The sequence below is a fragment of the Rhinatrema bivittatum genome, chromosome 5, assembly GCF_901001135.1.
Source record: "Rhinatrema bivittatum chromosome 5, aRhiBiv1.1, whole genome shotgun sequence".
NCBI classification, from domain to species: domain Eukaryota; kingdom Metazoa; phylum Chordata; class Amphibia; order Gymnophiona; family Rhinatrematidae; genus Rhinatrema; species Rhinatrema bivittatum.
In genome coordinates this window covers 26,885,840-26,912,803 of record NC_042619.1, presented here as the reverse complement: position 1 = coordinate 26,912,803, position 26,964 = coordinate 26,885,840, and the positions used below count along the sequence as shown (strand labels likewise).

Below are 26,964 nucleotides of genomic sequence, written 5' to 3'. Positions count from 1 at the left end.
TAACCCACAGTCTGGACTGATCCTGGTACGTACAGGGAACCCCTATTAGATAAATCTGATGTTAAATGTCCTCGCTCCAGGAGGGGCAAGGGTATTTCCTTCCTTTGCACTGAGCTCCAGCTACTAGACATTGGGAAGGTCTTAAACCCAGAAGTTAAAGACTTTACCCACATCTCTTGAGCCTGTGGTTTCTCTTCTAGGATTGATAATATTTTAGTCTCCCAAAATCTCTTCTCAATTGTCTCAGAAGCAGATCTAGGTCTGCCAGTCATCTCAGATCACTCTATGGTATGGGTTGACATTAAGGCAGGCTGGTGTAGCTCCAGAAAGCAACTGTGGAGGTTTCCAAGTTACTAAGGGGTGATGTGGATTTTCAATCCTTTTTATGTCAAAAATGAAGAGAGTTTGAAATTAACGATTCTCAACATGTACAGTCTCCCACTCTCTTCTGGGAGTCCATAAAGGCAGTACTCAGGGGTGAGATATCTTATTTGATAGCACAGACTAAAAGTATGAACAAATGAGTTCTGCAGTTAGAAGAGCAGCAAAAAGGAAATGGGTTATAGAAGGTTCCAAGAAACACAGAAAGGCCTTTAGAAGTATTCTTGACAGTTTGAACATAGTTCTTCACCAAAAAGCCCAACACGTTGCAAAAAAAAAAAAAAAAAAAAAAAAGCATTTTTTTTTTTTATTTGGGAATAAGGCAGGGAAATTTCTAGTAAATATAGAAAGGCAAAACTTACATAGAAAAAGTTAGAAATGCTAAGGGCAATATTGTTTCTAAAAATGCCGAAATCTGTGAGGCTTTCAGGAAGTTCTATGAATCTCTGTAATCAAGACGACAGGGCAGGAGCTAATGAGGAAGCTAAATTTTTCCAGCATTTACACATTCCTTCTCTTACGGCCCAGCAATCAGAATTTTTAAATAAGCCGATCCAAACGTATTAAATCACACAGGTCATTAAGGCTAGCAAATCCTACAAGATACCTGGGCCAGATGGGTTTTCCTAGGACTATGAAATTTTGTCAACATATAGCATGCCCTTTAGATAATTTGTTTCAGGGAGCCTTAAGTGATGACCAATTCCCTCCAGACTTCAATCAAGCCTATATTACAGGGCTGGCTAAGGCGGGGGAAGGATCCCTCCTCCCCAGCCTCTTACCATCCCATCTCCCTGTTGAATTATTTGAAAATTTTTCCAAAATTTGGTTTCTCCTAGCCAAGTGGGTTTTGTAAAGGGAAGAGCGACATCCTCCCACATAGTGAAACTTTATTAGCTATGTCAGTGTACAAATTAAATAATGTTCAGGCAATAGCGATTGGTTTGGACACAGAAAAAGCATTTGATAGGGTCTCCTGGCCTTATTGTTTTTGGTTTTGCAACGTTATGGGATTGAAAGAGCCTTTGCCAGGTACATTGCACTACTGTATCATTTCCCTAAATCCAACATTATAGCTAATGGTGACAAATTGGAAAAAATGCATCTCCCGGGGGCTAAAGCAGGGATGTCCTCTGTCTCCCTTGTTACACATTCTCCCCTTGTTGAGGAAAATATGGAGTGACAACACTATTCTGGGTTTGAGTAAGGCCGGGTGGACGTTCAAAATTGCAGCTTTCACTGATGATGTCTTAGTACTCCTCACGGAGCCTCAACAGTCTATATGGAAGGTTTTAAGCCATCAGTTGAATTTTGGTACCTTTGCAGGATTAAAAATGAATCAAGATAAATCTGAAGTGATAGGTTCCCTGAGGAATAACTAGGAGGGGGACTTCCTATTGAGGTGGGTGGACGGGGAAATGCGATATTTGGGGATAAAAATCCCCTCTGATATTAGTAAAATTTATGATGCCAATGTCAAACCGCTCCTGCTGAGTATGGAGAGCTCTCTTGTAAATGGTAGTCCCTCTCGCTCTCTAATAGGGAAGAGCCATTTCCTTAAAATGATGGAAATCCCAAGGTGATTGTATGTCCTACAAATGCTACCCATATGGCTAAGCAGGGTTGATATGGCAGAAATCAAGAAGAAGAAGATGAGGCATTCTTTTTGGTCCGGTAAGAAAGCCCAATTCTCTGGACTTTCTGAGAAGTAACTCCTCTCGAGATGGCCTTAATTGTCCAAACTTACGATTATATAATTTAGCTTGTAAGCTATGACACCTTAATGACTGGTTGTTTCGCCCTTCTCATTACACTGCTTAAGACCTGGTGCAAGGTTGGTTAGGCCCCTTCTCTTTGAATTCTGTGGTCCAGGTGCGTGAGCACGACATCCCAAGCGATGTTAGGGGGAATCTCATTATCCTGTCTTTTCGGAAAGTGTGGGCATTCCTTTGTAACCTTTGAAACAGGGAGTAAGACTGTCTTTTATTACTATACAGGATAAACCGCAGTTTTCCCCGGGTGGCATGATGAATGTTTGCCCAATGGTTTTCTAAAGGGTTAACACAAGCTCACCATTTCTTCATAGGGGATACACAGGTTCTACATAGTTTTCAGGATTTACAAGCCGAATATGGGCTAGCGCTTACTAAGCTCTATGCCTTTCTGCAGGAGAGGCACTATATTAATGATCTGCTTCAGAAATACCCAGAGCTTCACAAGCTTGGGTTATTGGAGGAGGTTCTTGTGGGAAGCAAAAAGGAGGAGCCCACCTGTGCCAGATTTCACAAAGCTTTGTTGCAGGTGCATCTAGGGGATTATTTAGGTCCAATCCTTAAAAAATGGGATAAATGGCCTGGCCTTGCTATCTCTGAACAAGACCTTTGAAAATGTTTTTAAAAAATTCCTAAACTGCCCGAAAATGTGGTCCTAAGGGAAACTCAGTTCAGATATCTTACCCAGATGTGTGTGTCTCAAAAAAGAGCTTTTCACACCTCAGTGACTGCGATACCTGTTTGCCAGAAGTGTGTTTTGGAAATAGGAGATTTTCATAATTTTTGGCAGTGTACCAAAATACAAGATTTTCTGGCTTCAGATTCGTTTTTTTTCTTGAATCTGTTTGGAAATGCCAACTTCCGGATAACCCAAAATTTTGGCTTTTTGGGTGTTATGAGCACTCCCCTACTATACTGGGGCCTGATAGGCGATTGTTTCTTGACAAAGTCTCAGTTGTGGCAAAAAACAAAACAAAAAAACCCCCACTATACTGGGTTCTTGGATCCTAGCTAATAGCCCAAAATTAGCATAGATGACCAAACGCCTCACTTTCGAATATTTATCAGCAAAGCTTACTTCTGAGCGGCATCAGGAAGCCGTACTACATGTCTGGCATGTTTATTGGTCCCTCTACCCCGATAGTGAGAAAGACCATGTTTACTTTCTAGAGCCTGCTAAGTCAGTTACGGAGAGCATAGTTCAGTTTGACCTTTATGTTAGGGACCACCTTTGGTATTGGAGAAATTACTTACCTGATAATTTCATTTTCCTTAGAGTAGACAGATGGACTCTGGACCAATGGGTTTTTGCTCCTCTGCCAGCAGATGGAGATGGAGTCAGGTTGCAAAGCTGACTTCACCCTAGATATACCCCAGCAGTGACTTCAGCCCTTCAGAGTGGACCGAAATGGCCCTCCCCAGACCCGAAAACGAAATGTGGACAAAAAAAATTTTATGCATTCTCCTAATTTGCTCCATAAGACTCACAGATGCCCGGAAACAGAGCCGATTTAGCACACCATTTTTTTTTTTTTTGTTAATTTTCCCCCTCTGAATCCTAGGTGTGTTATGGTCAGGTGCGTCTTATGGAGCGAAAAATACGGTAGTCAATTATCCCCTGACTTTTTACTTTTCCTAGAAACCTCTCATGAGGAACTTTGTCAAACGCCTTCTGAAAATCCAAATATACTATAATCTACCGTTCACCTTTACCTTCATGTTTATTAACCCCTTCAAAAAAGTGAAGCAGATTTGTGAGGCAAGTCTTGCCTTGGGTAAAACCATGCTGACTTTGTTCCATTAAACCATGTCTTTCTATATGTTCTGTGATTTTGATCTTTAGAACAATTTTCACTATTTTTCCTGGCACTGAAGGCAGGCTAACTGGTCTGTAGTTTCCTGGATCACCCCTGCAGCCCTTTTTTGCCACCCTACAGTCTTCAGGTACTGATAAGTTACAAATTTTTACTTTCCAGACCTGCACATAAGCTAGGGAAATAGAGAATATCTGAGCATGGAGTAAGGTGGCAATTACTACCTCAGAATATCCTTTCTTCATCAGGCGAGCCCTCTCAAGGGCCTGACCATAAGACAGAATAGAGTCGGATCCTCGTAAAGGCCCGGTGCCTGTTGAAACAGGCCCCTATGTGCTGGGAGGCACAGGGGGTCTCCACCAGGAGTCTCCACATGTCTGCATACCTTAGACACCTGGGCCAATCTGGAGCTACTAGTAGGACTAATCTCCTGTGGTGCTCGAATCTGCAAATAACCCTGCCCAGCAGGGACCACAGAGGGAAGGCATATAGCAACTCTTCTTCTGGCCAGGTCTGAATGAGAGTGTTGACTCCAGGGACCACTGATCTCTTTTGCGACTGAAAAATAAGGGAACCTTTGCATTGTGGGATGCAGCCAGCAGGTTGATGGACGGGAGACTCCAGTGATCTATCAACTGAAAAGCTTTGGCTGACAACACCCACTCTCCTGGATCCAGACTCTCCCTGCTTAGAAGGTCTGCTCTTTGTCTTTTCCTGCGATGTGGGAGGCTGAGATCAACTATAGATAGATCTCCTTCATGGAATGGGCGGAAATATATCTCCTGCGACATCTGCTGGCTCTTGCTTTCACCCTTGAAGTTGATATAGGCTACCGTTGTTGCGTTGTCCGACATTACGTGGATCGCTTCACCCTGGAGTCTGAGGCTGAATTGTACATATGCCAACCTGACTGCCTGAGCTTCCAGGTAGTTGATGTTCCAGAGTGCCTCTTTCTCTGTCCAATGTCCCTGGGCTGCAGTTCCTGACAATGAACTCCCCAGCCCCAAAGACTCACATCTGTTGTGAACACCAGCCAGTTCGGGGAGGACAGGGGTACACCCCTGCTCAGATCAGCTTCCTACAGCCTCCACTGGAACAGAGAGCATAATTCCATCAGTAAGTGGAAGCGAATCGAACAGTCTTGAGATTGCAGGTTCCAACTTGACAGTAGTGAGTTTGAAGTGGTTGCATCCGTGCCCTCGCCCACGGCACTACTTCCAGGGTTGCTGCCATCAAATTGAGAAACTGGAGATAGCACCACACTGTTGGGCATATCGTGCTCATCAACTGACGCAAATAGGACATCAACTTCCTTATCAACATGGTTGGAAGGAAGACCTTACCCTGCTTGGTGTTGAACCGGACTCCCAGATATTCCAAGGACTGGGAGGGCTTGAGACTGCTTTTGTCCAGGTTTACGACCCAGCTGAGTTCCTGAAGCAAGGAGGTCACCTTGTTAGTCACCCGGAGACTCTTCCACGGACTTGGTCCGGGATCAACCAGTTGTCCAAATATGGGTGCACCAGGATTCCCTCTTTTCTCAACGCTGGCGCTACCACCATAATCTTGGAAAATGTTCTGAGGGTGGTGGCTAAGCCAAAGGGCAGTGCAGGAAACTGAAAATAGTGACCCAGTACCGCAAAGCATAGGAAACATTGGTGTTCTTGATGGAGTAGAATATACAGGTAGGCCTCCGATAGGTCCAGGGAGGTTAAGAACTCTCCCGATTGTCTGGCCACTATTACAGAGCGTAGTGTTTCCATGCAAAAATGATTCACACTTAGATGTCGGTTTACGTTCGAGGTTCAAGATAGAGCGAAAGGAACCTTCTTGGGTACAATGAAATAGATAAAATAAAGCCCCGTATTTTCCTGGGGCACAGGTACTGGGATTATAGCCCTCATCCTGAGAAGCCTTAAAAAAGTAGTCTCCACCTTCTGTTTCTTGAGCTGGGAGTGGCAAGGAGACATCATGAAAATGTCCCGAGGAGTGCTGTAAAATTCTAGAGCGTATCCTTCTCAAATGACCTCCAATGCCCATTTATCTGAAGTGATCTCGACCCATCACTGTAAGAGAGGGACAGTTGACCCCCTATCTCCTCATTCCGAGGGTAGGTCGGCAAAATTTCATTGGGGGGTTTGGGACAAACCTGAACCCGAGCTGGCCCCTCTATTGGGCTGTCAACTACGAAAGGACAGCGATCTCCCAAAGGGCCAAGACCTCTGAAATGTCTAGTTTCTGTAGAGGCAAAAGCATTGGGAGCACCTAGGCGAGGGGCGCTGTAACTGCTTTCTCTTATCTTCTGATAGCAGGGAACTGGACATTCACCCCATTTATTGGCCAGCTTTTCCAATTCGCTTCCGAAAAGGAGTGATCCTTTAAAGAGCATCTTTGTAAGATATGCCTCAGAAGTTGTGTCTGCTGACCAATTCCGTAACCATAGTTGTCTTCTGGTTGCCACCTCTGAGGCTACTCCTCTGGCTGAAGTACAGACCAGATTTAAGCCCACGTCAAGCTAAAAAGGCAGTGCCAGGTTCCATAACCACTCTGGAATATGCCCCTGAGTCATCCACCTCCTGAGAAAGAAGTAGGCACGAACGAGCTACCAGGGCACAACAAGAAGCAATCTGTAAGGTCATTGCTACTGCGTTAAAGACCTGTTTAAGGATGGACTCCATTTGTCTATTATGTGCATCCTTTACGGACGTTCCTCCCTCCACTGGGATAGTTGTTCGCTTAGAGGCGGCACAGACCAGCGCATCCACTTGAGAGAAATGCAAACGCTCTCTAACTGCCAGATCTAGTGGGCATAGAGCTTCTAACTCTCGTCCCCCTTTAAAACTTGCTTCTGGAGTATCCCATTCCAGGTCAATCAACTCCTGGATGGCTTCCAGTACTGGAGAAAGTAGCAAGAGGCTTTCTGCAGGGAAATCAGAATGGGATTCTTCTTTGGTTCCGTTAAAGAGTTTACCCCAGGAACTCCCAGCATCTTCAGGATCTGGGAAACCAGGGCCCGCAATTCGTCTCTATGGAAAAATTGTAACACGGTCTGATACGGTTCTAAACCAGGGGGAATGTCCCCATCTTCCAAGGAATCCGTATCCTCCTCTTCAGCTGTGCCGTGCAGGTCCCTGCCAGGGATAACCTTGGTGAGGCGAGGCTTGCCTCGAGGTCTGCCAATAGGACTGGGAGAGGGAGGGCTTACTAACTGAAGTTCCGTCCGGAGAGGGGCAAGTGAGGTAGGAGACTGCGCCTGTACAAAGGCAGCTGGTTCCATGCCTAGCCCAAGAGGTACTGGGATAGGCACTACTGAATTTCCCTCTCCCATGGATGACCGAGTCACAGGGGTACTCATATCTGGGGTATGTCCAGTTAAGGCAGAATTCTGCACTTAGTAGGCTGTGCGTGTATATATGCGTGCGATGTTATGCATTCGTGTGCACAGAGCAGACATACAGTGCGTACAGATATTCTATGGAGGGCAATATAGCACATAGACGTGCGCAAGATGGCACCGCTGCGGCCTACCACACAGTGTGCCGACCAAGCCTAAAGCAGGGCCTAGCCTACCGGGGGGCTGCTCAACCTGCTCAGAAGCCCACTTCCCCTTACCCCAACGGGATCGGGAACGACGTCAGTACGGCACGCCAAACAAGAAGTCTTACCGAAAATCCCTCCAAACATCTGAATCATAAGGTAAATCCCCCCCCCCCCCACACACACACACACACACACACACTTATCTGGGCTCAGCACTTACCAGCTGAGTACAGAGATGGTCTCCGGCTGCGAGGGGAGAGGGCTTTGGCCGCCACCGTCGCACTCAGCTTTTTGTACCCGCTGCCTTTCAGCTGCTTAAGCAGCAAAGTCCGCACCAGGAACCGGCTACTGGACTAAGGCACACCTGTGAGGGATCTTGGAAATTGCCTCAGGAATTCTCAACTGGGGGAGGGACCTTTAGGTATCACCGCAGGAGAGTAGGGCTCAATTTTGTCTCCAATTTAAATGCAGAATTTCTTGTTTGTTTGTTTGTTTTTTTTAATTACAGCAATCCCCATAGGGAGAGGTACGTCTACCATCTGCTGGAGACTGAGAAATATTGAAGGGCTGAGGTCACTCTAGATACACCCCTGCAGCGACATCAGCTTTAAAATCGGACTCAGTCTATCTGCTGGCAGGGGAGCATAACCCATTGGTCCTGAGTCCATTTGGTTGATGCAATATAGTGCGCTCAGCCGAGCACACTGTTAATCCGCAGTTGAACGTATGTTGTAGAAGTGCTATCTAATCCCCTTATGCAATAATGCATGTGAATGAGGCTATTAGCTATTAACTCCCTATGCAAAAAAAAAAGTAAGTCTAGGAAGCACATTTAGCAATCAGAAATTAACGCCTGCCTAGAGCAGGCGCTAATAGCTGAGCACTCCTTAAACCAGTACAAAAAAATAGAAAAAACTAAAGGAATTAAAAAAATAAATAAATAAAGCGCCAGTAGTCAGGTGCAGGAAACGGCCGCTCAATTGAGAAGCGTCCATTTCCTGAACCCGTGGCTGTGTGGCGTTTAGGAAAACCAACGCCGATAAATTCTGCGTCGGTTTTCCTAACCAGCGGAGGGCTGACGCACTCGGGCTCTATTAATTTGAATATTGCATGGCGCCCCCAGGGGAGCGCTAAGAAAGCGAGCGCTGACTGTTCAAGTGCCCGCTTTCTGCACCAAAATATTGCATCGGCCCCTAGGAAATTAGTAATTGATTTTCATTGTGATTGGATGTTTGAACTTAGTCCATTCTAATCTATCCTGGATGAGATTACAACTGGCACTATTTTACTATTTTACTTTCCTTTTGGCTAAGAGCCAACTACACAAAAAATGTATGCTCTTCTTCTTTGACGATCAATTCAATTCAATTTAATTTAAATTAATGTGCGCCATGGAGAATGTTGTCCCTTTGGAGGGAAGGAGTTTCCAAACAGAGGGATGCCTGATTTACCTTTACTTTTTTCCCCAGGGCAAGTCTGTGATTTGTGCTAGTACTGTTCATATCTCATATGTCTTTATACTGTTGTATTTTTCATTGGCCCCTGAGAACTGTTTGTTACGGTTCCATTTCTTACATACTGTTCCTCTCCGTCCGTGGGAATTAAAAATTCAATAAAGAAAAATTGGTTCTTACCTGCTAATGTTTGTTCCTGTAATACCACAGATCAGTCCAGACAAGCGGGTTTATGCATCCCTACCAGCAGATGGAGGCAGAGAACAAAACCTTGGGCACTGCTACTTATCCGAGAGTGCCACCTGCAGTCCCTCAGTACCTGTACTCTAGCCACAGATTAGCCTCAAACCCCCTCCAGGATGAATAGGTAAAGTAGGGCTGGAACCCTCTGTCACCTCCAGACACCTAAAAACATATGTACAACTGAAAAGAACTCTGAAAAATTTTGCATCGACTTTCAAATAGAAATGCCTGGTGAAAGTATGAAGTGAGGACCACACCTCTGCTCTACAAATCTCCTGGGGAGACAGCAGCTGACACTCTGCCCAAGAGGCCACCTGCGCTTTCATAGAATGCGCTTTCAGCCTCATTGGAATCTTGCGACCCTTACAAATACACACAGAGCAAATGGCTTCCTTTAGCCATCGCAAAATCGTGGCCTTTGAAGCCTTATCACATTTCCTCGTGCTCCCGACCACCACAAAAGGGTGATTGGACCAATGAAGAGAGACAGACGTGATCCTCCCGATCCAAAAATAATGGTCCCTGACATAGCAAGCGCAGCAGATGGGCCAACCTGAGGGGTCCCTCTGCTGCGAGATGAATGAGGTCCACGAACCATGGGTGTCGCGGTCACTCTGGCGCCACCAGAACCACCGGCCCTGGGTGCGACTATGCCCAACAGAATTCGCCGGACCAGAGGCTACAGGGGAAACATATACAGAAGTATTCCCGTTGGCCAAGGGCACACCAAAGCATCCAGCCCTACTGCGCTGACTTTTTTTCTGGGAGTGAAAAATTTTGCTGTCTCTGCACTTGACCGCGTCACCATCTCAAACATCCGCTTCAGCTGAATCTCCAACTTGTGGTCCTGAACATCTTTCAGAGCAGCCGCCCCCGCTCCCGGGATGGTAGTCTTCTTTGTGACCACTGAAACCATGGCATCCACCTTTGGCACCTACAGGAGCTTCAAGGTCTCCTCCATCAAAGTTTACCATGGCCCGGCCAAACTTGAGACCCGCTTCCAAAAAGTCCCACTTCCCAGTCACCAACTTGCGAATCTTTCTGGGCAAGGGAAACGCCCCTAGGAGGGCCCATGCAGCCCATCCAGAACTGGATTCTTGCTCTCATTACCAAACTCCTCCTGAGCCACCTTAAATCCCAATTCTTGCAACATCTGCAGAATAAGGGGGCGTAATTCCTCCTTTGTAAACAAACGGGCCACCCTAGGTTCATTTCCTTCGGACACCGGAAACTCGTCCAGATCATCATCCTTATTCGCATCAGGGTCCGCATCTGGAGCCGCATCCGTGTCCACATGTGAATACCTACGCCAAGCAAGTCCGGAAGGTCTGCCTGCATATCATCCAAGTCACCCAGATCCCTGGGATTGGCCTCTGAATCTGCATGACCCAGGCATCGCAGCAGCAGGTCCCTGGACCCTCCAGCAGGTGCCACTTTAGGACAATTAGAAGCTCGATAGGGAAGTCTCTCCTTTAGGCGCTTAGCCTTCAATCCCCTCCATTCCAGGAAGGCCTTATGAAGGAGCAACAAACACTCCAGCGAGAAATCCTCAGGTTCCATCATCTCCCCCCCTCTGGCAGACCGTCCTCCAACTCTGCCTCCTCTTCCTGTCCCTCCTGCACCACAGCAAATAAAGGAGGAGGAGAATCCTCGGCAGCCGTGGGCCCCCTGTCTGATCTCCTGTGGAAACTGAAGCTCTCCGGGATCCCCTGGAATTACAGCCGTAGCCCCCGACGACCGGAGAGCTCTCTTTTCCACAGGCACCCCCCAGTGGTCCCTTTGTCCCCTGCCGCGCAGCCAGAACACAGGGACCGACTACCGAGGATTGTGGACCACACACCGCAGGCCTGCTGTTTTAGTGCCATTTTTGCTGCATGCAGTGTGCTCAAAAATCATCTGCAGGCCGCGTATGTGGTTGAATAAGGTGCGCCGCGCCAAAAAGGAAGGCCCAGGCAGCACGCAGAAAAGGCGCGAAATGCCGCTGAGCAAGTCGGCTAGCCCCTCGAACAGCACGCAAGAACCTTCAAACTGCCCTCGCGGTGAAAGGAAGGGTTCCCATCACCCATCAAATCGGCGCACTCAAGCCCTCCCTGAAAACCCCCGGGGAGAAGAAAGGAGGAAGCCCCCTGACTCTTCCCCTCCTGAAAGTGCTGACAGCTCCTGCTGTCCCCAGCACACTCACCACCATGCCCCAACTGTTTCCTCAGCCGCTGCAAAAAGAACAAAATACAACTCTCACTTTTTTTTACCCACCTCCCCCCAAACTGCTTAAAGGCACAACACAGGGTACACTTTCCTGACAACACGGTAAAGTTTCAGGAGGTGGCCTCAGGAGTCCCCTGGCCAGAGATCCTGATTAGCCAATCAAGGACAAACATTAGCCAGGGGTGTCTAACCCCCCCCCCCGGCTGTCCTGCTCCATCTAAAGGATGGTTCAAAAGGAGCCTAACACATCAGGGAGCCAAAATCTCTGAACTGTCTGTCTTCTCCATACTCCCTCAGACTGCAGGTTTACACTTCTACCATCTGCTGGAGACAGAAAAATACTGAGGGACCGCAGCTGGCACTCTCGGATAAATAGCAGTGCCTCAAAGTTTTGTTCTCTGCCTCCATCTGCTGGTAGGGATGCATAAACCCACTTGTCTGGACTGATCTGGGTATGAACAGGAAAAAGGTGATATATAAAAGTATACACCTCATAACAGCTCCACCTCTGTGCTGCCTGCTCCTCCTAACACCGCAGGACACTGAAGATGTGAATGTATGGGGTGGGGAGGGGGAACAGTCGGAGGTAGAAAGATTTGAATAGCAAGGGATAAGAGAAGGTTTGGGAGATGGAATCTGTAAAAAAAAAAAGAAAAAGAAAAAAGAGGAGATGGGGAGAAGTTTGAGAGAGAGAGAGAGAGGGAGAATACGATGGAAGAGGTAAGCAGAAGGTTGAGAAACAAGAGCTAGAGTGTGAGAGAAATAGGAGAAGCGAGAGATGGAGGGTGTAAGAAGATGGAGGCAAGAGAACTGACAAAAGAAAAGTTCAAATGATGTATAGACCTAAGAAATATTGCCAGAAGATTAAGATGAGATGAAAGCAAAGGAGAAATCGAAAACGGTGCAATGATATAAAGTCCAGTATCCAGATTGAAAAATGATTTTCTAAATGACATTTAAAAGCTTTTAATTCAGACACTGCATGTGCAGCTTTAAAAATTATTCACATTGTGTGCGTGTGCACATGTAATATTTGTCAAGTGGCACTGGTTCTTCTCGTGTTATCTCTACGCCCATTCCCAGATTCCATCAGGAAATAAATTAAAAGACTCTTGGGGCTCATCCCGACCACCCCACTCCCCGGCTAATGTGCAATCCAGCCCACCACCTAGTGAGGCAAGAGATCAGAGGAAAGTATAGATTCTCCCCCCTCCACCAGTGTAAAAAAAAAATAAATAAATAAAAATAAAACACCCCTACTGCAGCCAAACTCTAGTGCATACTCAGCCTTTATGCGCAGTTTTGCCGATCTCCCATAGGCTACAATGGAACCAAGAGGGCACTAGGGTGTGCTGAAGATGAGCTCCTCACACCTAAAATGCTGGACATAAGGGAGCTCTGTGCAGTCACCTTTGCGGGACTGACACTAGCAGTACAGGTAGGCATGGCTCTGATCAGCTCACAGCAGTCCCAAGCTGGTAGCAAGAGACTAAACTGCTTGACAATTTTTGTTTTAAAAATTAGCTTTATTGCTCCCTCCAGTAACTAACATTGCCAGAACTACTACAGTCCCTTCTCATTACTGATACTCCCTCTATTTTCTGTGGGCTGTGCATGCAAAAAAATTGTTTTGCGCGCAAAGCAGTGAACAAAATTTGTGCGCGGTGTTCTTTGAAATGCAGTTCTATTTCTTGTGAGTGCCATGTTGTCCGGTGTGCGTTTGTTTCATGACCTGTGCAAACACGCGCACAGCTTACAGGGGGGGGGGGGGGGGGGGGCTGCCCATCACAGGCCAGCAGATGACCTGGAAAGGACCAAAGGAAGCAGGGATGTCATTTCCTTCCAGGGAGGAGCACATCAAAGGCCTGCCTGTAGCTGCGGGTCTGTTACCCATCCGCAGAGGCAATACCCATGGGTTCCGAATAATTGGGGGGGGGGGGGGGGGGTGTAATGGAATATTTTATTACAATTGCAACCCTATTAAACCATTTCCCACATCCAAACTGAAGCCCTTGTCAATTCCCTAGTGAACACCACTGCATTACCTAACATCAGACCCTGCAACCATTAGCGCGCGCACTCATAGGCACACCTGGGAAACCTCCGGATGTGACCCGGAGATGCCAGCACGCTAATGGAACTGCCGGGTCTCCAGGACAATACATAAAATCTCCGGGTGCCCTGCTGCTGCGCGCTAGTGAAGCAGCCAGGCTGGACCTATTTTTACAGGCAGATACCACATTACCAGAAACAGTACTAGAAGAAGACGACCAATCTGTGGTTCCACACACTGTGAGGTACCACTCTAAAAAGCTATCTGCCAGTAAAACCAGTTGCCCCTGTATATCTTGGGCACATGAGCAGTCGGCCGACTCCTGACCAGCCAGCCACAAAATGCACCGATTCCCTTGTTCCTCAACTGTCCAAAAGAGGTATTCCAGCACTTCCAGGTCACCAAATCTGCCCTCCTAGAGGATGATGGAGCCTCTTCTGGCATCTCAATGAGTCCATTAAAGCAAGTCAGTAATTGACATTCCTATAGCGGAAATAGCTGCAGGAATCCCGGTTCCTTAGTAAAACTATGCTAACAGAGCAAGAGCAATAAAAAAGAAAAAGAAAAAAAGAAAAAAGAGAGCGTGAATCAGCAGCCCTAGTGATACAGAGTGCTGTTTAAGTCCAGTTCCTTTACAGTCTTTGATTTTCTCTTACTCTATATAAAGCGGAACTTGAAAGTTCTGGCCCCTGTAGTTCTGGGGAGGGGGTGTATAACCTCGTCAGATTCCCTATTTACCCCTTGGGATCTTTCTCTGCTTGGATTCCCAGAACAAAGAAGGGGGGGGGGTTGTGCATTCTGGACACAAGCTGGAAAGTGTATCTGCACTTAAAGCAGGTACAGTGCAGAATTCCCATTCCTGCCAAAAGGGGAATCAGAGCATTTAATTCTCGCTCCAAGCCAGTCTCCCTCTTTTCCCATTTCCTATGTTTAGGAGAAGGAGGGACAGAATCTACCGAAGCAACTATCGTATTATGTACTGCATTCACTGCTATACAGCATGCAACTTTAATTTCTCCATTCAAATTCAAAAGAAGAATTACTTACCTGATAACTTCTTTTTCCTTAGCGTAGACAGACAGACTCAGGACTAATGGGTTATATGCTCGCCTCCCAGCAGATGGAGACAGAGTCAGGTTTCAAAGCTGTCGTCACCTTAGATACACCCCTGCAGTGACCTCAGCCCTTCAGTACTCTCTTCAAAAACCATTGTGGACTTACCACTGAAAAAACTTTATTAAAAATGGATAACCGTAATTGTACTCAACCAAACAAATGCTGAATCCCAGCAAGATTATAGATGCCCTGATCTAGGGAGTGGGCAACGGCTTACCCGTAACCTCTTGGAATAGATACTCACTTCACTGTCTATACCTTGGCACTGCTCTTGGGCAGCAATGGGTGGGAGGCTAAGTCCATCTGTCTACACCAAAGAAAATGAAGTTATCAGGTAAGTAATCTCTCCATTTCCTAGCGTGTAGCCAGATGGACTCAGGACCAATGGAATGTACAAAAGCTACTCCCAATCGGGGCGGGAGGCTGCCCACAGTCCGGTTAGCACCGTCCTTGCAAAGGCTGCGTCTTCTCGGGCCTGAACATCCAGGTGATAGAACCTGGAGATGTCTACGTCGCCGCTCAGCAGATATTGACAGGAGACAGCAGCTTAGCTTCCACCCAAGATACTGCCTGAGCTCTAGTGGAATGAGCTTTAACCTGAAAGGGTAATGATTTTCCTGCCTCTATATAAGCTCTCGTGACCAACTTGATGCAGCGAGCTACGGTAGCCTGCAAAGCTGGTTCGCTCTGTCTCCTTCCACTATGAAGAACAAGCAAGCAGTCTGTCTTGCGCACCAGTTTTGAAAATTCCTGATACCGCATTGAAAATCTACTGAAGTTTAAACAGCAGAGGAGGCGGTATTCTTCTGGGTCCTTGTGCCTATCTAGGGACGGCAATGAAATGGACTGATTCACATGAAACTCTGAGACTACCTTGGGCAAGAAGGATGGAATGGTACAAAGTTGTAATGCTCCTGGGGTCATCCGAAGGAATGGTTCTCTACATAACTATACCTGTATTTCAGAGATACGAAGAGCCAAGCATATCGCCCCAGGAATACCATTTTCAGGTTTAACAGGCACAAGGACAGACTGCGCAGCGGCCGAAAGGAGGGCCCTACCAAAATCTCCAATACTAGATTAAGATTCCACAAGGGAACCAGTCACTGTAGGGGTGGCCAGAGGTGCTTTACCCCTTTTAGGAAATGGGCCCATGTCTGGATGTGCTGCCAGACGGGTTCCATTTACCTTGCCTCTGAAACAGGAGAAAGCCGCTACTTAGACCTTCAAGGAGTTAAGGGACAACCCTTTCATCAAGCCGTCCTGTAAGAATTCCAGAATTAGTGGGATTTTGACTGACTGGGGGGGGGGGAAGAGAAGAGACAACACAGTGTTCCTCGCACCAGGCCTCAAATACTTTCCAGAACCCACTACGCTAAAGAAGTAGAGAACTTCCGCGTGTGGAGCAAGGTGATAATTACTGCCACAGAATATCCCTGCTTCATGAGGTGAGCCCTCTCAAGGGCCAAACAGTAAGACAAAATTGAATCAGATCCTCATGAAGAACCGGACCTTGCTGGGGCAGGTCCCTGTACAGTGGGAGGCACAGTGGGGTCTCCACATATCTGCAACCACGGGAGCCTAGGCCAATCCGGAGCCACTAAGGTCTAATCCTCTGTGGTGCTTGATCCTGCAAATGACCATGCCCAGCAGTGGCCTCTTTTGGCCAGGTCTGAACCAGGGCATTGATCCCCAGGGACCGTGATCTCTTCTGCGACTGAAGAATTGGGAAACCTTCTCGTTGCGAGATGTGGCCAGGTTGACTGATGGGAGGCCCCAGCGATCTACCAGCAGCTGAAAGGCTCTGCTAACGCCGCCAATTCTCCTGGATCCAAACTCTCCCTGCTTAGAAAGTCTGCTTTGATGTCATCTTTTCCTGAGATGTGAGAGGCAGAGATCATCTGTAGGTTCAATTCCATCCATTCCATATGGAGATATATCTCCAGAGAGACTCTCTCGCTCTTGGTTCCTCCCTGGCAGTTGATGTAGGCTACCGTTGTTGCGTTGTCCAACATCACATGGACCGCTTGACCCTGAAGTGGCTAAACTGTAGACATGCCAATCTGACTGCCCAGGCTTCCAGGCGGTTTATATTCCAGAGCGCTTCTTTCTTGGTTCAACATCCCTGGGCCGTCAGCTCCTGACAGTGAGATCCCCAACCCCGGAAGCTCGCGTCTGTCGTGAGAACCAGCTAGTTTGGTGGGGACAGGTTTACACTTTTGCCCAGGTGAGCTACCTGTAGCCACAACTGAAGCCAAGAACATTCTTCCATCAGTAGGTGGAAGCGAATCGAATAGTCTTGAGACAGTTGATTCCAAAGTGACAGCAGGGAGCATTGAAGTGGCTGCATATGTGCCCTCGCCCACAGTACTACCTTCAGGGTTGATGCCATCAAACCAAGGACCAGAAGATAGCTCCACACCTTGGGGCGTATTGTGTTCGTCAGACGCACTTGGGATATCAACTTACTTATCCACAAAGGCAGGAGGAAGACCTTGCACTGCTTGGTGTCAAACCGGACTCCCAGATATTCCAAGGACTGGGAGGGCTTGAGGCTGCTTTTGTTCATATTTACAACCCAACCAAGCTCCTAAGGCAGGGATATCACCCTGCTGGCCACCCGGAGACTCTCTTCCAAAGACTTTTCCCAAATTAACCAGTCATCCAAGCACGGGTGCACCAGGATTCCCTCTTTCCTCAGTACCACCACTACAACCACCATAACCTTGGAAAATGTGCCCGGATCTGATAATGGCAGCCCAGTACTGCAAAGCATAGGAAACGCTGATGTTCTTGCCGGATTGGAACACTAAGGTAGGCCAGGAATTCTCCCGGTTGTACTGTGATTACCACGGAATGCAGAGTTACCATGCAGAAGTGAATTATCAGCAGATGACGATTGACGCTCTTGAGGTCCAGAATGGGGCGAAAGGAACCTTCCTTCTTGGATACGATGAAACAGATGGAATAACGCCCTGTATTTTCCTAGGGTGTAGGTACTGGAGTTATAGCCCTCAAACTGAGCAGCCTTAAACAGATGCACTGCCAGTTTCTTGTGCTGGGAATGGCAAGGAGAAATCATGAAGATGCCCAGAGGGCAGTTGTGAAATTCCAGAATGTATCCTTCTTGTATGATGTCCAATACCCATTTATCCACTGTGATCTCAACCTACTGCTGATAGAAGAGGGATAGTTGGCCCCCTATCTCCTCATCCCGTGGATGGGTTGGCCAAACTTCATTGCAGAATTCGGGTCAAACCTAATTCCGAACCAGTTCCTCTTTTGGTTCATGGCTCCGAAGGGACTGAGACCTTCCTGAAGGTTTCGATGTCTGAAATGGCAAGTTTCTGTATGGCTTAATACGCTGGGAGCCCCTGATCCAATGCCTGATAAGAAACAGAGGTTGCAGTGCTCCTCGCTTATCTTCCAGTAGCTGCGGTACTGGAGATTCACCCCATTTACTGGCCAACTCTTTCAATTTGCTTCCGAATAGGAGGGATCCCTTAAAGGGCATCTTTGTGAGGTTTGTCTTAGAAGTCGCATCCACTGACCAATTTTGCAGCCATAGTTGCCTTCTGGCAGCCACTGCTGAGGCTAGTCCTCTGGCCAAGGTACACACTAGGTCAGAGCTTGCATTCGCTAGGAATGTTGCGGCGGGCTCCATCACCTCTCTGGAATATACTGAGCTATCTCCCTCTCAAAAGAAGCAGACACGAGCAAGCCACCAGGGCAAAACAGGAAGTGATCTGCAGCGCCACTGCTGCGCGTCAAAGGCTTGCTTAAGGATGGACTCCAGCCGCCTATTGTGCACATCCTTCAAAGCCGCTCCTCCCTCTACTGGGATAGTTGTTCGCTTCGAAACAGCACAGACCTGGGTGTTCACTTTCGGGAAATGCAGGCGTTTTGGCCTCTGGGTCCAGAGGGTACAGCGCCTTCAATGCCTGGCCTCCTTTATAGCTGGCTTCCGGGGCATCCCATTCCAGGTCAATTAATTCCTGGATGGCTTCCAGCATCAAGAAATAGCAAGAGGCTTTCCGCAGACACACCAGGTTGGGGTTTCTCTTTGGTTCAGTTATAGGGTCCGTGCCAGGAACTCCCAGAGAGCTCAGGGTCTGGGAAACCAGTGCTGGCAATTTATATCTGTGGAAAAACCATAATATGGTCCAGTATGGTTCCACGTCATAAGAACATAAATTGCCATGCTGGGTCAGACCAAGGGTCCATCAAGCCCAGCATCCTGTTTCCAACAGAGGTCAAACCAGGCCACAAGAACCTGGCAATTACCCAAAGACTAAGAAGATCCCATGCTACTGATGCAGTTAATAGCAGTGGCTATTCCCTAAGTAAACTTGATTAATAGCAGTTAATGGACTTCTCCTCCAAGAACTTATCCAAACCTTTTTTCAACCCAACTACACTAACTGCACTAACACAGCCTCTGGCAACAAATTTCAGAGCTTAATCGTGCATTGAATGAAAAAGAATTTTCTCCAATTAGTCTTAAATGTGCTACTTGCAAACTTCATGGAATGTCCCTTAGTCCTTCTATTATTCGAAACTGTAAATAACTGATTCACATCTACTTGTTCAAGACCTCTCATGATCTTAAAGACCTCTATTATATCCCCCCTCAGCCGTCTCTTCTCCAAGCTGAGGGATTTCCCCGTCCTCCAATGAGTCTGCATCCCCTTTGTCGTTCTTTTTGTCTGGGTCCCTGTGAGGGATACCCTTGGGTGAGGCGAGGCATGTCCTGAGGCATGCTAATAGGGCTAGGAGGACAAGGCATTCCCAGCTGGGACTCAGTCCGGGATGGGGCAGCAGCTGACTGTGCCTGAACAAAGGCTTGAGAGCCCTGAAAGAATTCCACCCAAGAGAAGGTTGCCGGCTTCATGCCTAGGCCAGAAGGAACTGGGGTAGGCACCACTGAACTGCCCTTAGGATCGCCCAAGGAGCACGCAGTCCCGGGATTGTTCAAATCCAGGGTACTACCGGATAAGGTCATGGCTGACTCATCTTCTGACTGAGAGGGGCCAGGGTTGGAGAAGTTCCGAGAGTCCAGCCCTCCCTGGGCCTCCTCACAGTGCTGACACAGGAAGGATTCAAGGTCACACTGTGCAGGCCTAAATATGGCAGGCAGCACAAAGAGTGTCACTTGTGCTTCTTTGCTGCCAGAGCCTTAGTTCAATATAGCTTGTGCATTCAGCCGGTTAGCGCTTAAACTCAGCATGCACAAATCCACCCCGACAAGCATAAGCGTCCGGTTGTGCACAAATGTATGCGTGGACTTACACGCGTAGATATGCGCACAGTTATGTGCACAGATGAGTGCATACCTATGCGCATACTTATGCGCATAGTAGGGCCGGCCTGCACCGTGTCAACCGATGGTCTATGGGGGGGAAAATGGTGCTGCACAAAGTGGCGCTGCCATGGCCTGCCACGTGGAGTGCCTTACCGAGCCTGAAACGGGGCCTAGCCCATCGGAGGGCTGCTCAATCCACTCGGAAACCCCCTTGCCCCAACGGGATTGAGAACGTCATCGGTACGGTGTGCTGAGCAAAAGACCGAAGGAAAGATTTACCAGAGCCCTTCCACATCTCTGAATCAGGAGTTCTTTTACTTACCTGGGCTCAGTGCTTACCGGCTGAGTACAGAGATGGTCTCTGGCTGCAAGGGGAGAAGGTATAGGCTGTTACTGCCATGCTCAGCTTCCTGCACCCACTGCCTTTCAGCTGCTTCAGCAGCAAAGTCCACGCCGGGAACCGGCTACCGGACCGAGGTACACCTCCGAGGGATCTCGGAAGTGACCTCAGGAATTCTCAACTGGGGAAGGGACCATTAGGTATCACCGAAAGGAGAGTGGGGCTTGATCTTTCTCCAATTTAAAGATAAAACTTAAAGGTAAAATTTCCTCTTCTAAAGAGTACTGTGTTCCTGATAGGGATTGCACAATCCACAACTGCTAGGAGACGGAGAGATACTGAATGGCTAAGGTGACGTCAGCTTTAAAACCTGACTGTCTCCATCTGCTAGCAGGGGAGCACATAACCCATTGATCCTCAGTCCATCTGGCTTCACGCTAGGAAATTTTATTTTTCAAACAATAATTGAGCACAGGTGTTCTTAAGCTCAAGACCAGCCTCATGTCAGCAAATTTTTTTTTTTTTTTTTTTTTTAATTTTCATGTAACTTTTTTCCAGCAACAAGCTGTGAAAAACATTCCCTGAAGCCAAAAATATTCCTCAGCAGAGTTTCCTTCTCACTTGCCGAGGGTCACTTACTTTTGACGTACACCGTGCTTCCACTGGGCAGGACTACCACGTTAGACGCTGGGCTGGCTGGCCGGGGGGACTTCACAGCTGCCACGCTGCCGCTTGGAACTGGCGTGGATGTAGGGGTGGACGTGGTGGTGGTATATGAATAACACACAACTACTGATATTGGGGAAAGAGGATAAAAAAATTGAAGTTACACAACCAATATGGAACCATTCACCCTGTAAAACTTATTTATTCACAGTGAATTAACACGAAGCTGAAGCCTTAGCAGCACTACTCTCTGGCTTTGCCAACACAGAGAAACAGTTTGTCTAATTTTGTTAAGATTTTGCCAAATTAATCACTTAATGTCCCGTCAACCTCAACATACATGCTGTTATGTTAATAAATTGTGCACGGCTGTATAGATAACTGGTTTTCCGTGAAACGAGATCCTGCTCCTCACACAGTCCTCAGTGAGCATAAGTTTTCAATAAATCAGTGACTCGTATCTGCAGCACTCCAGATGCAGCGTTCACAGCCCCCCCACCTCGATTAGGGAAGTGGAAGGGGGAAAAGGAAATAAGAGGTGGACCTAGTAATTGTACAACATCGACATCTAGTGGCCAGATGTGGGAGGAACAATTACTGTGTTCAGGAGGGAGACAAGGACAGTCACTGTGATGGTTGGATTAAGGGGTGGGTGAGGGTTAAAAAAAAAAAAAAAAAAAAAAGAGAATCCCAGATCATTGCGAAAAAAGGCTCATGACACCGCAGGCCATGTGGAGGCCAATTCCAACTGAGCTGGAAGGAAAAACTAGGCCCAAAATAAAATAAACAGGTCATATCTGCAGAGTAGGAAAGGACTATCTTATGGAGAAGGATGCACAATAAGAGGAGGGGGTGGGCTTCAATAAGCTCACACTAGCTGGCTTAGTAAAATCTTTATGTGCCTCTGCATTTTATTTAATAAACTGTATTTAAAAAAAAGTATGAAAAAAAAATTCTAATTTTTTTTTTTTATTCAAGTGAACTGTTGAGATAAGAAAACAGGAAAAAGACTTCAAAATATAAAATGTGATCATTTCTAGTCTTATTGCATCTATTTTGGGTCTTATCACTCTTCTTAAAAGAAAGAAAAAACACATTAGATTTATGTATTCACTTTGACTGTGCACTAATTATCTCCTGAACCATTTAAACTAAGCTAAAAGCTAGAAACCAAAGACAAGTTTTCCCAGAAAACTTATGGATCTACCCATAACAGAGGAGGAAAAAAAAACCCAAAACAAAACATTTTCTCATTAAATCAAGAAAAAAAAAAAAGCATGCATATTTTTTACAAATTGCTCTGCAATTCTTCTCTTACTTTTTGTGTTTAAAAGGGAATAAAATTTGTTCAATTTTGAAAAATATTGTTCTGAGCCCATTCCTGGGCTGTCCTTTCCGCAGTCCTGCATTACACGCGCGCAGGAAACACATGCGCAAGATTCCGAGACAGGTCCGCCTGACGGCAGTTGAACATTTAGCTTTGCACTGGTGGGGGGGGGGGGGGGGCAGGATCCTGCTGCACTTTTACAAGCTTTAAAAGTGAATTCCACAGAGATCGAACGTAAAGCTTCAGTAATCGAGTAAAGGGAAGAGCCTGCGTCCCACTACTGCGCTAACACATTAAGCAAAATTCATACAATAGAAGTGGTGGTTCGGAAAGCAGCTAGTTCCCAAAAAAAAAAAAAAAGTCACAGCCCTTTCTGCAATGCTAATAAATGTTCATGTACGCTAACATTTTTAAAACAATTGTGTGGAAAAATCTCCTTTTAAGAATAATCATAGAACTTAAGAACTGTATGCGGTTTACACCTCCCCCCAGGCTGAAAATGCTCTGCTTTCTGGAATATCTTCAGGTACCCACCAGCAGCCTCCCCCAACCCCCTCCACCCAACAGGCCTCACCTTCTTTATTTCCCGTCTCCGCGGGGAGTGGCAGAGTTGCATTGTGCTGGACAGCCGCATTGGCGACAGCGTTGGCGGTTACCGTGAAAGCCGTCTGTGGTACCAGCCTGGGCATTAAAGGCACTAGCCGACGACCTTCGATGGACCATCGTGAAGAGTTATTGGGGCCAGACATGCTAAATGGAGGGGTTGTAGGGGGAACAAAGGGGGAAAAACAAAAAAAAATATCCAGATCATTTCTGTGGGTGTTCTCTCTCTCTCAATATTCTCTAATAGTAAAGCCTCATTCCAAGTCAAGAATTAACAAAAGAAAAAAAAAAAAACGACATTAATGCTAATCCCTTTCTGAAACAGATTTTTTTTTTAAGCTGTCACAAACGCAGGCAGTATCTTACATGGCTAACCTAAAGAAAATCTGCATGCGTGCACTGTTTTTCAACCAAGCAATCTCTCACCGCAACTTACAAAACTCATTGCACTTTGGAAACACGCAGCAGGCTGCGTACACGAGTCAATCCACATCGACACAGTTTCCTTGCCAAACGAGCTCTCGACGCACTTCACACGTATAATATTTCAAACACACACACACAACCACCTCTTAGATGGCAACTTTATCCACCAATCCTAGCATCCGATTTGCATGGTAGATTTCATGATGGGGGGGGGGGGGGGGGGAAGAGAATGAATATTAGTTTCTGCTACTATTCCATTACAGTTGAGTAAAACAAGAGTACAGGAGATAACATGGAGTTGCCCAAGTTCAGAGTGCAATTTGAATTGGTAAATCTCAACAAGATGCTTCTAGGTCACCGCTCTGACCACTCTCTCCATGACAATATTCTTTAGGTTAAATACCCCACCTTTCCATACATAAAGCAGCTTAATAATAATAATAAAAACAAAAAAAAAACCCCAAACAGTAAAACATACCCCACCCAACCCCTCTCCCCTAATACAATAACCCTAATATCAGCAACCACAACACTTTATATATAGCACAATCTCCCCCTTCCCCCAACAAAAACCACATCAACACAAGTTAAAAAAAACAAAACAAAACCCTTATCAGATAACTCATTCCTCATACCTAATCAGTCCTTTCTAGCTAAAGCTACTGAGTTACAGTTCAATCCATTTCTAGCTTGTATAACCCTAAGGTACTACTTAGAGGGAAAGGAAGCTGTGTAAAGACAGTCTGTAGCAGGGGTAAGACTATGCCTAAAGCAGCAACATTCTCAGTCCCCTGCAACAACTGCTGCACATTTCCTCTTTAAAGAGGACGGCTCCAGCTACTTGCTACAGGACTACAACTCCGTCGTGCAAGTCAGCTTCTGCAGGGAATTAGAAAAAAACACTTTTAATTTTATTTTTTTTTAACCAGATGTTTCTTCCCGCTCCTGTGGGCTTCCAGCTCAAATCGGAACCAGCCTGTTGGGCTACAGCACCATGAACTTTCGTGTGCAACTACTCGGGGATTTTTCCCCTCCTTGTTTTATAACCTCCCCCCCCCTCCCCCTCCTTCCTCCCAGCTTCTCCAGCGCCATCGCTGCACAGACCGTCTGCTGCTGGAAGCCATGCAACCAGGGCCCCCCTTCAGGAATCCGGTGACCCCCCCCCCCCCCCCCAGGCCTTAAACCCAGCCATCGGGCGTCGCTACTGCATGATGACCTGGACTCCCAAAGCCCAGGAATCAAACACAGTTCCTCTGCATGGCAGAGTGCAGCGCTGCTACTGAGCCATCGGGTTGGCCCGATCCAGAACACACACTCTTATCGACTCACTTGTGCGCAATGGTGGTCAGCAGCTCATCGTTAACTGCTCTCCGAACCTCTGCACGGTGGCGCTCTGTTGAAATGCTAACAATAGGAACACAAAAAGATTATGGCCTGGAACTTGTGAGTTTTTTTAGGTTTGTTTTTTTTTTTAAACCTCAGGGATGCAAATACCCACGCATGCAGCCTGCAGACATTGCCTCTGACCACGAACAGACAAGCTGACATACAGACATTCTGAGCACACGCGTGTATACATGCAACGAGCTGGATCTTGCAAACAGAATGACGACTTCGTGGATTAAGGAGCAGATAGGGGAAATGAGAGGCAAGCGTTTACCTATAATAAATCTGGTAAGTGCTATACTTTTTTTTTTTTTTTTAATTTATTTTAACAATAATGTTTATTAACAAGAGTAAACATACAAGTAGAATTGTAAATTCCATCACGACAATACACATGGAATCAGTGAGAACAGCTGAGCATATGCCACAGAAATCTTGATAATCATAAAGTAGCAGTCTTATCTGATGGTTATTTATCCCAAGTCAGGAGACCTGTGTGATCTTCCTAAACCTGCTCTACCATCATACTCTTATAGAAAACCCCAGGTACTGCCTCACCATTTTTATGGACCTCCCCATTCCACCACCCACTCTCAGCCTCCAGTACTTAGTCTAACGTTTGTGGTCAGCCCATAAGAGATTTTTTTTTGGGGGGGGGGGGGGGGGAGGAAGCAGCTATTAAAACATAGTTAGAAGAACTATGGCTGTATTTGGGGCCCCTGACTGCCAACTGCAGGACACAGGTAAAGATTCCCGCAAAGTCCGACAATGCCAGATCCTGTCACGAGTGGGTTTCTTGGCCGCTGGTTCTAATGCTTTACTCCATGGACAGCACAGATCTTGTTTTCTGTTACTCTTCATTTTGACATTTAAAAGTTAATTTCAATGTCTTTCTTTTTTTTTTTCTTAAATCAGCACCATAGTTTCTTATGCGACGTGAGTCACAAAATATTTTTTTTTCTAGAACAAAACACTCCCCCCCCCTCAAAAATAAGATTTATCTATTCATGCAAACTGAGCAGCAGCAGCAAGAAGGGTACCCAGAGAAAAGTAAAACAGGCTAAAAATGATTAAAAGTAACAGAATTAAAAAAACTAAACATATGCAGATTTGATTAAACCTTGGCAGAAACTATTTGCATGAAGATGACAATTACAGCTGGACAGCAAACATAAGAATGCTGTGCTGGTGAGTTTGGAGGACTGAGAAGGATTCTGTATTTAACACAAAATCCTGATGCAAAATTAAGCTGTGGGTTCCAACTACACAAGTGGTATCGAGAGAAACAGTGCCTGCCCTATGGGAATCTTAACAAAGAACAGGGTGGGAAAGACAGTGCCCAGTCATTGACTCTAAAGCGATGCCTACTCCAGAGACTAATAATCCTACTGCAAGTTACATATTTTCAATTAAAAACTAAAATGACAGTTCAATAGCAAGGGTGGCCAACTCCAGTCCTCAAAAGCCACAACCAGGCCAGATTTTCAGGATATTAAGCAATGAATATCCATGAGAAGGATTTGGCTACCACTGTTCTAGTGTCCTGCGTTTGGACGGACCAGTGCTGAACACAAAGATTCCCACGGAAATGCCCATTTGTGCTACTATAGTGGACCTCAGCCTGCCACTGCGGCAATGAGGAGCACCTAAGCTCCAGCCGGGTAACAGCACAAACAGCATATTCTTAAAACCAGAGCACAAATGCCATGATTGCTAGTTCACGTCACCCCTCTACCCCCCCCCCCCCCCCCCACTAGTGCCACCACAAAACAAATTAAAGTTTACCTGAGGACTTTGGAGAGTTCGCCAAGAAGATCCTTCTTATCCTTGTTAAGATCACCCTGGGCACGCAGGGCGGTGATAATGCCAGCATATGCCTCCAGCTCTAGCAAGGGGGAAAAATTGAAAAGAAATTTAAAAAAAAAAAAAAACCACCCTCAGGTTTCCATACAGCATGAATTACAAGATCAAATCAAGAAGTATAAAAAGCTTTTCTATTTTAAACACTTCTTCTGTGAGAGAGTCTATAGTTTCTCCTCTACCTTTTACATATGCTTTTTAAAAAATGTCATTTTGTAACACTGCCCTTGAATGGGTAAGAGTATTTGCTGACCCAATTTTTTTTTCTCTTTTAAATTACACAGGATCTGGCTCAAGCGTCTCCTGTGCTGATTTTTTTTCTTCATGACCTGTCAGATTGTCAATAGGTTTTTTGTATGTGTCATTTAAAGGTATGTTAAAAAGTGTTTTTAGAAGGCCTTTCTGAATAATGATTATAATCATGGTATTATGATTGGAAAAATGACTTAGCTGATAATTTCGTTTTCCTTAGTGTA

The 26,964-nt window shown here is 46.3% G+C and overlaps 1 protein-coding gene across 4 annotated transcripts in view; it reads right to left on the bottom strand.

The window, feature by feature from the left end:
* Nucleotides 1–26,964, bottom strand: part of EMSY (EMSY transcriptional repressor, BRCA2 interacting) — a 166,142-nt gene that overhangs the window by 113,114 nt on the left and 26,064 nt on the right. For 3 of the 4 annotated variants that reach the window (XM_029602159.1, XM_029602161.1, XM_029602162.1), the window contains exons 3-6: nucleotides 26,414–26,513; nucleotides 24,572–24,646; nucleotides 22,788–22,963; nucleotides 20,860–21,012 (exon numbers count right to left, since the gene is read on the bottom strand). In XM_029602159.1, the coding sequence (XP_029458019.1) occupies nucleotides 20,860–21,012; nucleotides 22,788–22,963; nucleotides 24,572–24,646; nucleotides 26,414–26,513 (504 nt within the window). The remainder of the gene's footprint in view (nucleotides 1–20,859; nucleotides 21,013–22,787; nucleotides 22,964–24,571; nucleotides 24,647–26,413; nucleotides 26,514–26,964) is intronic. The other variant, XM_029602160.1, reaches the window with a different exon arrangement.